The following is a 15,584-nucleotide window of genomic DNA, read 5'->3' on the forward strand; positions in this document are numbered from 1 at the left end:
AACACATTCACCATATGCACAAGACTTGTGCTGCTACAAAACTGCTGTTGATATGCGTTCATGCGCAAAGAGCCTAGACTTCTGTTACCTCATCTCAATGATATCTATAACGTAACTCCTCCGTTAATTCTTATATATCCTCCATCTTTTTTTCATTTCTCAATTGTGCTAGCTTATATATCATCGCTTACTAATTGCCTAGCCTAGGAATTTGTAATGGCAAAGGAGCAGGACATGCTGTCCACTGAAATAGTTAAACGGGGCATCGAGGATTCCGGTCCTTATGCCGGATCTTTGAGTTTCTCGGTGAGGGTGCGGCGTGGATTGCCGGATTTTCTTAACACAGTTAACTTGAAATATGTGAAGCTGGGATACGCATATCTCCTTAGTCATGGCATGTATTTCCTTACTGCACCACTAGTTATATTCATCTTCAGCATTGTCTTGAGAGAACTCACATTGGAAGATTTCTGTCCCAAATGTGATCCTATGGATGCATTTTTCTTGTGTGGAATGCTGGGTTTGATTCTTTATATTTATATTGTTTCAACTCCAAGGTCTACTTATTTAGTTGATTTTGCCTGTTTTCGTCCGCCAAATGACCTCAAGGTAACTTGTACACACATATAATGATGAATCAACACCTAATAATTAAATTAACATTGCCACAGATTTCCAGGGAGGAATTTATTGAATTGGCAAGGAAATCTGGCAACTTCGACGATGCTGCAATCGAATTTCAGCAGCGAGCTCTCAAGAATTCTGGGATTGGAGACGGGTCTTACATTCCTAGGGTAGTTTTCCAACCTGGTCGGAGAATTACACTCGAGGACGGGCGAGAAGAGGCAGCAATGGTGATATTTGGAGCAGTCGATGACCTCCTAACCACCACGAAAATACAGACTAAGGACATTAGAATTCTAGTTGTCAATTGTGGGATCCTAAATCCTACCCCATCGCTCTCAGCAATGGTGATAAACCATTATAAGCTTAGGCATAATATAAATAGTTTCAACCTTGGAGGGATGGGTTGTGCTGCTGGAGTTATAGCTATTGATCTAGCTAAAGACCTTTTGAAAGCTTATCCTGGATCATATGCACTAGTAGTGAGCACAGAAGTGGTAAGTTATACATGGTACGCCGGCAACGATCCAGATATGCTCCTTGCCAACTCCTTCTTCAGAATGGGGGCTGCAGCCATGCTTCTGTCTAGTTTTCGTCTTGACCGGTGGCGCTCCAAGTATGAACTAAAGCAGGTATTACCTCTTTTATCTCTATTAACTTGTGATCTATTCTCAAGTTGTGAGTGATTTTTAATGACGAATGCAGCTGGTTCGAACCCACAAAGGCATGGATAGCAGAAGCTTCAAAAGCATACATCTGAAGGAAGACAAACAAGGAAAGCAAGGTCTCTCAGTAAGCAAAGATGTAATTGAAGTGGCAGGCCATGCTCTTAAGGCCAACATCACCACCGTAGGTCCTCTAGTTCTCCCTATATCAGAACAAGTCCATTTCTTCACCAACTTGCTCTTCAAGAAAAAATGCTCCAAGCCTTACATTCCTGACTATAAGCTTGCTTTTGAGCATGTATGCTTATTGGCAACTAGCAAAATGGTCCTCAACGAATTGCAGAAGAACTTGGAGCTCACCGATGAGTATATGGAGGCATCAAGAAAAACTTTGGAGCGATTTGGGAACACTTCCAGCAGTAGCGTATGGTACGAACTGGCTTACTTGGAGGCAAATGCAAGGATCAAGAGAGGCGATAGAATTTGGCAACTTGCTTTTGGTTCCGGCTTCAAGTGCAACAGTGTTGTTTGGAAGGCTCTTAGGAGTGTTGGGAAACCTGAGAGAAGCCCATGGATGCAGGAATCTGTCTAGATACTTAATTTGCTATATATGCATGAAAACATTTCCAACAATATTGGTTTCAATAGTTAAACATGCATTATAAACAAAACCCTGGTTTATAAACTCCTAAAAAAAAATGAACAGCATTACACCTTATTTATTGAAAAATCATACCTCTAAAAATTAGGAGCCTTGAAATTTATAAAATCGTTAGCAAAAACAAAGTAAGACCTGCAGACAAACGCAATGTATGAAAACATTTCTAACAATATTGGTTTCAATAGTTAAACATGCATTATAAACAAAACCCTGGTTTACAAATTCCTAAAAAAAAAATGAACTGCATTACACCTTATTTATCGAAAAATCATACCTCTAAAAATTAGGAGCCTTGAAATTTACAAAATCATTAGCAAAAACAGAGTAAGACCAGCAGCCAAACCCAATGCCTTTTGAGGGGATCCTACTGTATGTTCAGTGCCTCCGTAATACGGTTCAATCATTATCTCAAATCTGCAAGTTCCAGTTGATGGATCAGATTTGGTAATCATTGAAATGTTTTCAAACTTGCATGCACTATCAAGCTGATTCTGCCTCTGATAGTAACTGTTCAATGCATATGAAATGTTCCCCTTAACATCCAAACCTCCACAAGAAGTCCCATAACCAAGGCTGGTGCAGTCAGCAAGTCCACAAGCATAGCTCACACTAGGTGCCACATTTGGGTCATCAATATTGGCTGATGACTTCATCACACACCATTTACCCTCCAGGTAACGGACATTTTTTGCTTCAATTAAAGCTATTGAATTTGTGGTACCAAGGTTAAGGGAGTACTTGGCTTTTCCATCATATGTAAATATCCCCCAATGGCGTTCGAAGTTCCCTGGATCAATGCTCTTAGCATCCTCATCAATCAAACTAAATAAATACGCATCAATAGGTCCAGGCCTCATTGGGGTTCCTTTCCCACCCGAAATATGTGACATAAAACCTTGGTTGAATCGTTGGGCATAATTTATGTTAGCATTTCTATCTCCATCAGTAGGCCACCCAATCTCTCCAACAATTATAGGCAGGTTTCCAAATCCATTCTTTTGCAAGGAATACACAAGAGTATCATAATTAGCATCAAACATGTTGTAGTAAGATGTCCCACCATCATTCAGAGGGGTTGCATTTCCATCAAAGAAGGCATACTCCACTGGAAAGTTCGGATCAGAATATAGGCTTATGAAAGGATAGATATTCACAGTAAAGGGGGAACCACTGTCACTCAAGAACTTGACAATGGTAAGCATGAGATCATGGATATCAGCTCGAAAGTCACCACCAGATGGAACGCCAGTTGAGGTCCCATAGACATCGGCATTCAGGGGGACAGTCACCCTTACTTGGTTGCTCAGCCCAGCTTTTACAAGGGCAGATTGGACATTCTGGAGAGCTGGGAAGGTCGTTTTGAGAAAGCTGCCATTGTATGTTTGCAAGAAAGGTTCATTTCCAACTGCAACATATCTGTACAAAGATAACTTGTGTTAAGTTACACGAATAAATAATACAAAAGCTCAAGTCATATAAAAGAACTATTTTGTAGAATCCCATATATGTTTACATGCTTGTTAATCCAGCATGAGTAAGAATGATGTAGCAAAAGCGACACTTACAGTTTTTCTCACCCTTCTATAAAAGAAAAAAACAAATATATATGTATGTGCGTGTGCGTGTGTGTGTGTGTGTGCACTTTCAAGCTGTGATATATGCTCCTTATGTCTATATGGTATATACAACTAACTGCGATGACCAATTCTTTCACATGCAAGAAAAGTAATGGGTAACAGTACTGTCTGAAAGACCCATCATTTCTACCACTATGAAAACTAATACTAATAATGAATTCCAGAAAGATAGTTGAAAAGTACATAAATTTTTAACATTAACTTATGTAGAATAGAAGATGCAAGCCATGTATATTAAAAGACAGATGCCAATGAATGATCTATATTGTGCTTAACTAGGTTAAGAAACTAACTGAAAGGATCTGTGCATAGCCAAAAATTAGATGATGCAACTTGTTATTTTTATGTGGCTTGAATTTTGGATATATCTTCATGGACCCAAATTGTGCCGATCCAAAAATTTTGCGTTCCAACCCAATTGGAATAAAATGTGAGGTATGTGGTGGTTGCGGTGATTGCCCCCTACGGTATGGACCAGTCTAGATACCTAATTTGCTATACATGCATGAAAACATTTCCAACAAAATTGGTTTCAATAGTAAACATGCATAATAACCTTATGGTCTCTTTTTCCATACTGTATGATTGCATATGCCTTAGATTTACGTGCCTACTATAACCTAATAATTGCACTGGAATTTTGGAACAGTTAGAAATGCAGGCTCAGCAACAAATTTTTGTGTGAACGATTGTATGTCTGATGATGAGTGAAATGAGGTAAATGACTTGGATAATAAATCTTAATACTTTTGGCCTGTGATTTCCAGCTAAAGGAAATAAATTATGAATCAAGCTAAGGAGGAAGTTAACAGTACAAGGGTTATTTTGTGGATTTTTTAGGGAGATGAAGAATTCCACCAAGTGGCATGAGGTACAACATAAAGAATTCCCTGAGACTTTTGTTTGTGGATGAGCTGGACAGTAGATAATCTTCAGAGATGAAGGGGAAATTCCATTTTTCAGGAAGTTTCTGAAGTCAATAATTAGCCTTATCATCATAAACAAAGCTAAGCTCATAAAAAGTACTTCTTGATAATGATTAACGAATGAAAAGTTGGTAACTTAATCCATTTCAGTCACAGCAAGCAGAGTGATCATCAAATAAACGTGGAAAAGGTTCTAGTGAAATTCCATGTGGAAGTCAAGAAATATGATTCCAGTTTCACTGAAAACAGAAAATCACCAAAATCAATGCCATAAAGAAAACATGGGGAATGAAAAAAAACCAAGGTCGTATTGTCTAATCCCAAAAACAAGGTATGAGTACTTTCACAAAAGAGGGCAAAAAACATCAAATCCTCTTACAAATATGTTTAGGACAGGGAGATTCTGTTTCAAATGAAAACATAGCGCAGCCTCCACAGCAAGAATCAATTTGCTGGTGTCAAAATTATACTAAATCATATGCAAATTTCATTGAAATTCCTTCTTTTTTTTTTTTTTTGATAGAAAATGACTTTGCTTGGTTAAGCAGCAGAATATAAAGTGGGGCCATCACATAATATACACCATAATTCAAAATTAATGTTAAAAAGGCAGGCAAAATATAGACTCTAAAAATGATCACAAATTGCAGTCAAGCAATTAAACCTACTAAACTAAAAATTTCCAGAGAGTTGGAATTGACTGTTAATGATCATAATAAGTCTCAAACTACACCAATGCCTCACTTAACAAACACTAAAACTTCTCATTAATAAATAAATTAATAAAATTTATTATATGGAATAATCTGTTGTTCCCCACCTCCCCCTTATTCTTAATGAGGGATCCGAAGAAACAAGACTAAACCTGACCTGATATTGACATTATCAGCAGAGATATGCGTAGAGACGTTTTTGGAAACCCATTTCTCAGCAGCCTTCATACTGGTAGCCAGAGATAAAAGCATGTCATTTGGGATTCCCACCATGACCTCAATATTAGACTTACCAAGGGCTCTCAGTGTATCATAATCTGCATCAAAAAGCTTAACTTTTTGGATTCCATTTTCCCTCAGTAGCCTCACCATAGTTTCTGGGGGCAGTGGATGGGTTGCTTGTGTGCCCCAGTTGGCACCTATTCCACTCACTGTACTCGCTACAGAAAGTAATGATATTAATGCAACAGCCACAGAGAACCGCCTCATCTTTATTCTCTTCAAATCTGCTAGCCAGCTTCTACGCTACAGCCCACTGGAACTGACTAGAATCTCAAACCAGCACTTGTTTTGATGGGTTTTGGACCACAGATTTATGAGACAGAAACAAGCAAGTAAAAAATGGAATCCTTTTTATTTTTCTCTTTTGGTTCTAAAACCAAATTTAGAGAATTCCAAACACACCAGAGAGTAGGAATTGGGAGCACAAATGTAGCTATGAAGATAAAAAGAGGTGAAGCAAGTAACTAGAGAGGGAAGAGCTGATCCAAGAACAATAGGTAGAAAGAAACTGATTTATAAAGCAAAATTTTCACATCAGAAATTGCAAAATTTTCACAATAACATGGTTCCAGAAATTTAAAAAAAAAATAAGGGGAAAAAGGGTGACTGAGTAAAGTAAAGAAATCCCAGAAAGAAATAGTTACAGCTCAATATTAGACCAAAATCTCAGAAAAGATTCCTGAAAATAGAGGTGGAAAACAGAATAAAATATAATACATCAGAAATTTCTCATAAATTTCTTCAAGTTGTTGGGAAACAACAGATGGGTTAACTAAATGAGTAATCTGGAACTAGAGACATGCCAACAGAAAGCAGAAATACAAAAAAAAAATGAAGGGAAAGAAAGAGAGAGAAAGCGAAAGTAAGAAAGAAGCTAGGGAGCGAAGTGGCAAACTGTAGAGTGAGAAGTAAGCTGAAGAATCTATCCAACACGACACATCCTAATCCAATCCAACGAAAAAAGCCACTCTAATATGCCTAGGCCTACACACCTTAACAAGCTAACAACAAATAATGAGAACGGGGAAGAAAGAGTGCGTGGGAAATGCACATTTTTCGATAAAAATAAAATATGCAGTCTTGCATTTGGCATCTTTGTCACGGTTCTACAGAGGCAGTGCATGTTCTTTTTGGCTATGTCACGTCGTCACTTGTAACCAGATCTTCTCATATAAGTCCGTTTAACGGATCTCTTCACAATTTATGGCGGTTGAGCGTAAAAAAATGTTATATAATTCAAATGAATACAATCTTTTTAATTTTATATCCTTTTTAAAATTAAATCCTTTTTAAAATTATTTTTATAGAAAGGTATAAATTTGTTTTTAAATTTTATATTCGTAGAGTATTATAGAGTATGGTTGCTTATGTATTGTTAATGGGCTATAATATTGATGTTGGGCTTAGTAGTGCATGTATTAGTGAGACAATAAAAATTTATGTACAAAAGATTTTTTTAATGAAATGATATTTTTCTCTTCTGCTTTTCTAAATTGTTCATGGTATTAGAGCGGATAAATCCTGGGCAACGGTTACCAATTTTTCTCTATAAAACTAGTATTGAAAAGGAAGAGAAGCCTTGTTCGATTGTGAGAATGGGAGATCACCAGAACAATGGAGAGCAAACTCTCAAGGATCAACCGGAAAAGAAGATCATAGAGTTCAGAATTTTGACGATCCGTTGAATCTACAAACTCAGACCATCCAGGTATGGTACTAGTCTCTGCACCTCTGGTTGGTAGTAATTTTCGATCTTGGAGTAGAGCAATGAGGATTGCTCTTGGAGCCAAGCAAAAGTTAGGGCTTGTTGAAGGTATAGTGTAGGTTCCATACGAGGGTTCTGAGATGTATGAACAGTGGAAATGATGTGATTACATGGTCACATCATGGATATTGAATTCAATAGCTAGAGGATTGGTTGAGGCGTTTATCTACACGACCTCTTCTAGAGAGTTATGGCTAGATATTATTGAGAGATATGGGGAGAGTAACAGCCCTTTAATCTACCAGTTACAGAGGAAAATAGCTTCAATTTTGCAAGATAATAATTTTGTCTCGGTCTATTTCACTAGACTGAAGAAGCTTTGGGATGAGTTAGGGTCTGTTGATATTCTACCTTCATGTTCTTGTGGTGTTTCAAAGCTTATTGATGAAATTAACAATAGGAATAAGGTAATGCAATTCCTAATCGGGCTTAATGATGCTTTTGATCAAGTAAGGAATCAAGCGTTAATGACAGATCCTTTGCCTTCCATTAACAAGGCATACTCTACAGTTCTTAAGTTTGAATCACAGAAACAAGTATTGTCTAGTGTTTCTGAGTTTACTTACTCTTTAGCCCTCTTCAATAAATCACAACCACAATCACAAGGTGCTAGGAAGGATCAGAGGCAATATGATCCGAGGAAAGGGCATTGTAGATACTATGATATGGATGGTCATACCAGGGAAGGCTGCTTCAAGTTGATAGGGTATCCTGATTGGTTTAAGGGCAGAAATAAGGGTAATTCACTGTCTGGTAAGCAATCTAAAGGTTCATATGGAAATAGAATGGTTGTTGTAGCTGAGAGTATCTGTAATCCGGATACTCCTTTGAGAGTATCTGTAATCCGGATACTCCTCTGTAATCCAGAATTGAAGAGATTAGTACTGTGTTAAATTCTCTTCAACAAGAAATTCATAAGCTAGCAAAAGGAAAAACTGCATTGGTGGCAGGAATAGGACTAGGGCCATCTTTCATGTCACAAACAGGAAGTTCTTCTATTCAAAGTTTAACTACTTTTGTTGGTAATTTTGGTTCAGTGCGTACTTGTTGTGCTAAACTATATGTAGATAGTGAGTGGACAATAGATACTAGTGCCACAGATCATATGACACCATCTAAACACATTTTCCACACAATTCATCACCTTACACAACCACTTTTAGTACATTTAACTGATGGTACTTTCACACAAGTAACCCAAGCTGGTCTCATTTCTATACATTCCATATTACCACTTGAAGATGTTCTTTATATACCAAATTTCCAGTATAACCTGTTGTCAATTAGCAAACTTCTTAAAACCACAAATTTGAAACTCATTTTCTTTCCAACTTGTTGTTTATTTCAGGACCAACTAACTGAAGATGTTGTTGTAGTGGGAAAGGAGGAAGGAGGTCTTTACAAAATCAATAAACTGAGTTTTTCTTCTCATACTATAGAACAGGTTTTACTTATTGTTTCTCAACATTTCGCTCAATTAAGTCCCTTTGTAAATACCATGATCTCTAAGCATCAAGGTAATAAAGAGAGAATTCTTATTCCACTTCTCAGAATAAAATCAATGGTTCCAAACTTTCATTTTCTTTGTTACATTCTAGATTAGGACATGCTTCTCTTGGGAAAATGCAACATTTACAAGGATTGTCAATAGAATCTAATGATAATTTCACTTGTTTGATATGTCCTCTAGCAAAATAGTCTAGGTTGCCTTCTATTCTAGTCATATCAAAACAGAACATGCTTTTTCTCTCATTCATGTTGATATTTGGAGACCTTATCCAATAGAATCAGTTACAGGGGCCAAATATTTTGTTACAATTGTGGATGACTTTACTAGAGCAACTTGGACTTTTATGATGCATCACAAATCTCAATGTGCTACAATTTTATCCAATTTCATTAATATGGTCCGAACTCAATTTGGTGTTACTGTTAAGACTCTTCGGACAGATAATGGTGCTAAGTTTTTAAGTAAAGCTTGTGTTCAATTGATGAGTGCTAATGCTATTTTACATTAGAAATCTTATCCTTATACTCCACAATAAAATGGGGTAGTGGAGAGAAAACATAGACATTTGTTGGATATTGCTAGAGCTTTAAGACTTCAAGCAAAATTGCCAAAAAAAATTTGGTCTGAATGTGTGCTTAGTGCTACATATTTGATCAATAGATTGTCTGTTCAACAATTTCAATGGGTTAGTCCTTATGAGAGATTATATGGTAGGCCTCCTGGATATGATCACTTAAGAGTTATTGGGTGTTTGTGTTATGCAACTAATCTTTCACCTTATGAGGATAAGTTTGCAGAAAGGTCCATTAGGTCTGTATTTCTTGGTTATTCAGGGAGCCATAAGGGGTATAGATTATATAATCTTAACACTGGGGATATATTTATGAGTAGGCATGTTATTTTCTTTGAATCAATTTTCCTCTTTAAAGATACTTTGTCTTTTGAGTTAGTTTCTATCCCTATTTTTGTCTTTGATTCTCCTTCCTCTACTAATTCTCCAGTTAATTCTCCAAATATTTCCTCCCCAGTTAATGAGTCAGTCCTACAACATAATTCTATTAATTCTTCTTCACCGTCCTTTGAATCACCAACACATTCTTCCCTTAAACATGTTACTTCTGTTCCTCTTAGAAGGTCTTCTAGGAAAGTACATAAACCTAGTTGGCTTAAAGATTTTATTAATTTAGCTACATCAGCTTCCTCTTCTAGTCCACTTGCTTCTGCATCTTCAGTCATTACATCACATTCTCATTCTGGTATTGTTTTTCCTATACAGTTTACCCCTTCTTACCACACTTATATGTGTAATGTGTCTATAATTCATGAACCTTCTACATATGCTCAAGCATCAACAAATGCAAACTGGATTGAAGCTATGCAGCAAGAGTTGTTAGCTTTGGAAAAAAATAACACTTGGGAGTTGACTATGTTACATAAAGGGAAAAAGGCAATAGGATCTAAGTGGGTTTATAAGGTTAAATGTAAGCCTAATGAAGAGGTGGACAAATTTAAAGCCCGTTTGATAGTAAAAGGTTACAATCAGGTTGAGGGTTTAGATTACAAAGATAGATTCTCACCTGTTGCAAAGTTAACTATAGTGAGAATTTTTCTTGCCTTAGCAACAGCAAAGAGATGGCCAATTTTTCAATTAGATATTAATAATGCATTCTTGCATGGCTATTTAGATGAGGAAGTTTACATACTTCCTCCACAAGGCTATACAAAAGCACAACCTGGTTAAATATGTTTCTTGAAAAGGTCCTTGTATGGACTCAAACAAGCTTCAAGACAGTGGAATCTAGAATTCACAATATTTCTCAAGGGTTTGGGATTTCAACAGTCTCAACATTATTATTGTCTTTTCACTAAGCCTACTTCAACTTTCTTTTTAGCGAGCTTATATATGTTGATGATGTGATTTTGACTGGCACTTCTATTGATGAGATCACGGTTGTTAAAGAGGCCCTTCATTCTAAGTCACTATTAAGGATCTAGGCTACTTAAAGTATTTCTTGGGGTTGGAAGTGACTAGATTAGAACATGGCACTATTATCAATCAAAGAAAATTTATAGCTGATGTTCTGGTAGATGCAGGAATGTCTCATTGTAAACCTGCATTTTCCCCTTTACCAAAGGGTCTTCTTCTTTCTCCTGATACTGGTGAACCTCTTCCAAATGGTGATGTTTATAGGAGATTGACAGGGAGACTATTATATGTTAATATCACTAGACTAGACATCAGTCATGCTGTCCAGCACCTTAGTCAATTCATGACTGTTCCCCGCAAGCCTCATTGGGAAGCAGCTGATTACATCAAATTATATAGACATTTAAGGTTAACATTCATTGCATTTTGTTAGCATCTAGTCTCCTTTTATGTTTATTTTTATATATTTTCATTATTATTTTAGAAAACATATTAATCTAACTCAATTCATTGATTTTTATATTTTATCAGGTGTTTTTATGTGGTTCTAGAATCAAAGATGAGTTTGGAAGAGATCTGGAGGTCAAAACATGAAGAATACAGTGCCAAAAAGATTACACGGGCTGTGTAACTTGCCCCGTGTAACTTCCTGGATCCCGTGCAACCTTCTGGACAAAGAAAACTTGAAAAACAAGAGTGGCAGAAAGTTACACGGGGCAGGGGCGTGTAACACTACACGAGCTGTGTAAAGTACCCTGTCAGCAATTCTGATATGACTTTTCTTCGTTCCAACCATATCCGGATGGACTTCTAATGCTTCTAGGACTCTGAAATTAGAGTTTTTATACCAGATATAAATATAACAAGTTAGGAATTGAGGGGGGGAAAAGAGAATTTACATCCAAGAAGAGAATTTACATTGAGCCAATTTTTACATTCAAGGAGGCACATCAACCTCAAGGGAGGCAAGGGAGAAACAAGATCTGCAAGATTGCTAGAAGGGATTTTTAGTTGAAGTTCTAAAAGTCCAAGGCTGCAATTCTCCTTCTAGGTTCTTTCACTCTATTTTCTTCTCATATCTTCTCTTTCTCTTTTTATAATCTTGATTGTAAAACTCACCATGGGTGAGTAGACTCTTTATTATAGGGTTAGGGTGTAGCACTCTCAATTTCATTATGGATCTAGTTTGATTTTATTTAATACATGGGGTATTTTATTCTTTGATTCAATCTCTTGTAATCTTAATGCATACTATGTGTTAGTACCCACTTAGTATTGATTACAGATATTAATTGAAGGACTGAAAGGTGAAGATTAATATTAGAAAATCAGGATTTTGAACCTAGGAAATCTGACCTAGAGATAGACTAATGACCTTTGTGAAGTTCCAAAATTAATCAAATATCTTAAAGGGTTTTAATTAATTTAATCACCACGAAAGTAGGGTTTATGTTAATTAAAATACACCTTGAGTGCCTTGAGAGAGGACTTAAGATAACTTAGGATTAATTTCCATCAAAGTAATAATCTCCCATTTATTCAATGAATCACATTGATTCTATAATTGATTGAAGTTAGTGAATCCCTAGCTCTAGAATGCCTTTGTCCATTAGTATTTTAGTTTAGTTAATTATTTAGATTTTATTTCTTTTAATTTAGATCTAATCATTATTTCTTTACAATTCGATCGTCTAGATGATTAATATCACTATAGTTTGGTACTCAATACGATCCTCGTGAGAACGATACTCTACTCATCACTTTATTACTTGTTAGCAATTCGTGCACTTGCGGTGGTTGAAAAACCAACAAACAAGTTTTTGGCACCATTGCCGGGGACCGGTGCTTGATATTGAACGATTAGTGATTTGATTACTCTAGACATTCTTATTTCCTGTTTAATTTTATTTTTACTTATTTTTCTTGTGAGGTAAATTGAGATGTTTCATCAAAAAGTCTTCATAAGTTTTATTCAACAACAAAATGAACCTTTTCACGATGCTTGGAGAAGATTTAATGAATTGGTAGAGCAATTTGCCAATCATAATATTTCAAATTATGAACTCACTCTCAATTTCTATAATGGTTTGGATGAAGCAACAAGGAATTGGGTAGATTATGAAGCTTGGGCTACTGGTGATCATGTTCTTCAAAGAGACCATGAGGATGCCAGTCACTTGTTGAATGACATGGCAGATTTTGATTACCATTGGTCTTGGAATCCTTCACTGCAGGGTTGGAGTCATCAATATTCCCCATACATTTATTAGCCTAACATTTCACACCAACCATTTGAGCTACAATTAAAGAAGAGAGTGGGACTTGAAGAGGCGATAGCTCTATTAGAAAATTTTGACAAACTAATGGTGAACAATGAGCTATCACTTTATGAAGAGGAATTAAATGAACAAAGTTGAGAGAATGAAGAGGCTTCATGGGAATTTGAACCTATAGAAGAAGTTGAGCCTCAAGAACAAAATTCCTTTGAAGATGACTTACCAGTAGAATTCCTATAAGAGCAGGAGTCACTTAAAGAACAAGTGGAACATAGAGCTAAAGGAAACAACTCCTTTATAGTTGGGGGATCATTGGATGAGTGTTTCCATGAAGACAAATCAGAGATGAAGGTGGTGGATAAAGAAATAGATAAGATAATCAATCTGAGTTCATTAATGATGCTTACACAAACACCACCAGAAGACCCTTTTCTATCATGGACACCTCCTACACCATCATACATCCCCTATGAGCTAAAATAGTCCTCTTCCCAAGCATATAACTCTAAACCATGTGTTGTTCTTGCTATGCGCAATCTTATTCCAAATCTTGCCAATCTTGAGGGTACCACAAATCAAGACCCATATGTGGTGTTAAATGACAACTGCTATAGGCGAAAATCGCTTTTTGATCAGCAAGTCCAAAAGAGGTCAAGCTAATGACCTTAAATTAGTGCTTCTTGGGAGGTAACCCAAGTTTTAAATTTAATCTTTGCATTTGTCTATTTCTTTTGTTTTATCACCCTCCCAAAATTGATTTCGATGCTTGTTCACTTTGTAGGTTCAAGAAGCACTTGAAAGGAGCAATGGAGATCAAACTCACAAATCTTCAAGGGAAGGCACGCTTCAAGGGGGACTATTCTATATGCATTAGCCTTTCTTTGTTATTATATTTATGATGTTGCTCTTGACCTGATTGTGCTATCTTGATGACATTGAGGAAAATGTCAAATTTGAGTTTGGGGTGCATTTCATGCATTGCATTCATAAATTGCATTTCATCACCTTATTATATCTATATTATATTTGTGTGTCAAAAATCCAGAAAATTTTTACAAATTTTGAAAATTCTACTTTTTCAAAAAGCTTTTAACTTAGAATTATAACTAAAACCTTGATGAGCTAATGATTGGACTCTCTAGAAAAGAGAAATGAATGTAACTAAATGGGCAAAAAGGTTTCAACATGTTGTTTATGAAGAATTTAATCACCTAAGTGGAGTTAAACTAGTTAAACCCCTTCATAGCCATTAATCTGTCACATTGAACATGCAAAATTAGGAGAAAATTTTTGAAATACAAGCAAACCTAAAAATGCCTCACCAGCTCTAGAACATGTCTCTTGGACTTATCAAGGCGAAATCCTAGCATATGCTTGATGAAGAAATGATTAAGGCATTCCATTCTTAATTAAAATATATATCCCTTGTAGCCAATTTGATACCTATATTATTTACCTAACCCCTAGCCTAAACACCTATTCTACCCTTTTGAGGAAGCTAAATGCATAAGTAAAAAGTATATTAAGTGCAACAAAAAAAAAAATAGAGAGAGGATGTAGAACTCAAAAAAGAGTGCAAGTGTGCAGTTGAAATCAAAGAAAAATTTGCCTTTCTAACCCAGCAAAAGCAATGAGTTTGGGGGAGAGGATCAAAGGGACATAAATAAAAAAAAAAAAAAAGAAGAAAAAAAGAAGAAGAAGAAGTCCTAAGATAAGTATCATGAAAGTATGCTTGGCACTATAAAAAACCAAAAGCCCTTCCTCTCCATACAAAATTAGTAGAATAAACTTAGTATACTTGATATTTTATGCATACATACTATCCTCATATTTGCATTCCCTAAAAACCTTTCATTGGCAACTCAGTCATTATCCCTTTAACCCCATTACAACCCTTTTAAAGACCTTTTGATCTTTTGAAAAGTGTATGCTACATTAGTGGAGATAGAAAATTGAGATATGCCTATGGAGTTGGAATTGACTCACTTCAACACAATTATCCATAATAGATGCAAATTTGGAGGAGTAAGTGTTCCTCAAGTCTATCCTGATAAAATAGGTTATTTGTGACTTATTAATGGCCTTGTATATATGAATAATTTGTTGAAACACCATGAAGGTGGTGAGGTTCTAGCGAGCAACTGTTGAGGTCCCTATACCTTGAAAGTGGGAATTGGTATGAAGGTTGAAGAGTGTCCAATAATGTGCAAGTTAAGTTTTTTTTTGTTATATTTCTAAGTACCCCAATGAGTTTTTATAAAGTTTTATTTTGCTTGAGGACAAGCAAAGGTTTGAGTTTGGGAGTATTTGATTACATCAAATTATATAGACATTTAAGGTTAACATTCATTGCATTTTGTTAGCATCTAGTCTCCCTTTATGTTTATTTTTATATGTTTTTTATTATTATTTTAGAAAACATGTTAATCTAACTCAATTCATTGATTTTTATATTTTAACAGGTGTTTTTATGTGGTTCTAAAATCAAAGATGAGTTTGGAAGAGATCTGGAGGTCAAAACGTGAAAAATACAGTGCCAAAAACATTGCACGGGCCGTGTAACTTGTCCCGTGTAACTTCCTGGAACCTGCGCAACCT

The 15,584-nt window shown here is 36.0% G+C and overlaps 2 protein-coding genes across 3 annotated transcripts; one reads left to right on the forward strand and one right to left on the reverse strand.

Annotated features, from left to right (window-relative positions):
- The first annotated feature begins 216 nt into the window (after window positions 1-216).
- LOC110645218 (3-ketoacyl-CoA synthase 15-like) lies at window positions 217-1,881 on the forward strand. The gene is made up of 3 exons (XM_021798290.2): window positions 217-609; window positions 672-1,256; window positions 1,330-1,881. Exons 1-3 carry the CDS (start codon window positions 217-219, stop codon window positions 1,879-1,881), a joined length of 1,530 nt encoding a protein of 509 aa, XP_021653982.2.
- A 65-nt stretch (window positions 1,882-1,946) lies between these two features.
- Window positions 1,947-6,473, reverse strand: LOC110645203 (glucan endo-1,3-beta-glucosidase 6). Of its 2 annotated transcripts, XM_021798280.2 has the most exons (3): window positions 5,384-6,473; window positions 2,225-3,366; window positions 1,947-2,082 (listed from the first exon to the last, which is right to left on the reverse strand). In XM_021798280.2, the coding sequence occupies exons 1-2, from the start codon at window positions 5,713-5,715 to the stop codon at window positions 2,250-2,252; spliced, it is 1,449 nt and encodes a 482-aa protein (XP_021653972.1). In that variant the 5' UTR covers window positions 5,716-6,473; the 3' UTR covers window positions 1,947-2,082; window positions 2,225-2,249. The 2 variants fall into 2 exon arrangements, with proteins under 2 accessions (XP_021653972.1, XP_021653964.1); XM_021798272.2 differs by lacking the exon at window positions 1,947-2,082 and having other exon boundaries at window positions 2,123-3,366; window positions 5,384-6,472.
- Between the last annotated feature and the right edge of the window lie 9,111 nt (window positions 6,474-15,584).

The sequence above is a fragment of the Hevea brasiliensis genome, chromosome 16, assembly GCF_030052815.1.
Source record: "Hevea brasiliensis isolate MT/VB/25A 57/8 chromosome 16, ASM3005281v1, whole genome shotgun sequence".
Classification (NCBI taxonomy): Eukaryota; Viridiplantae; Streptophyta; class Magnoliopsida; order Malpighiales; family Euphorbiaceae; genus Hevea; species Hevea brasiliensis.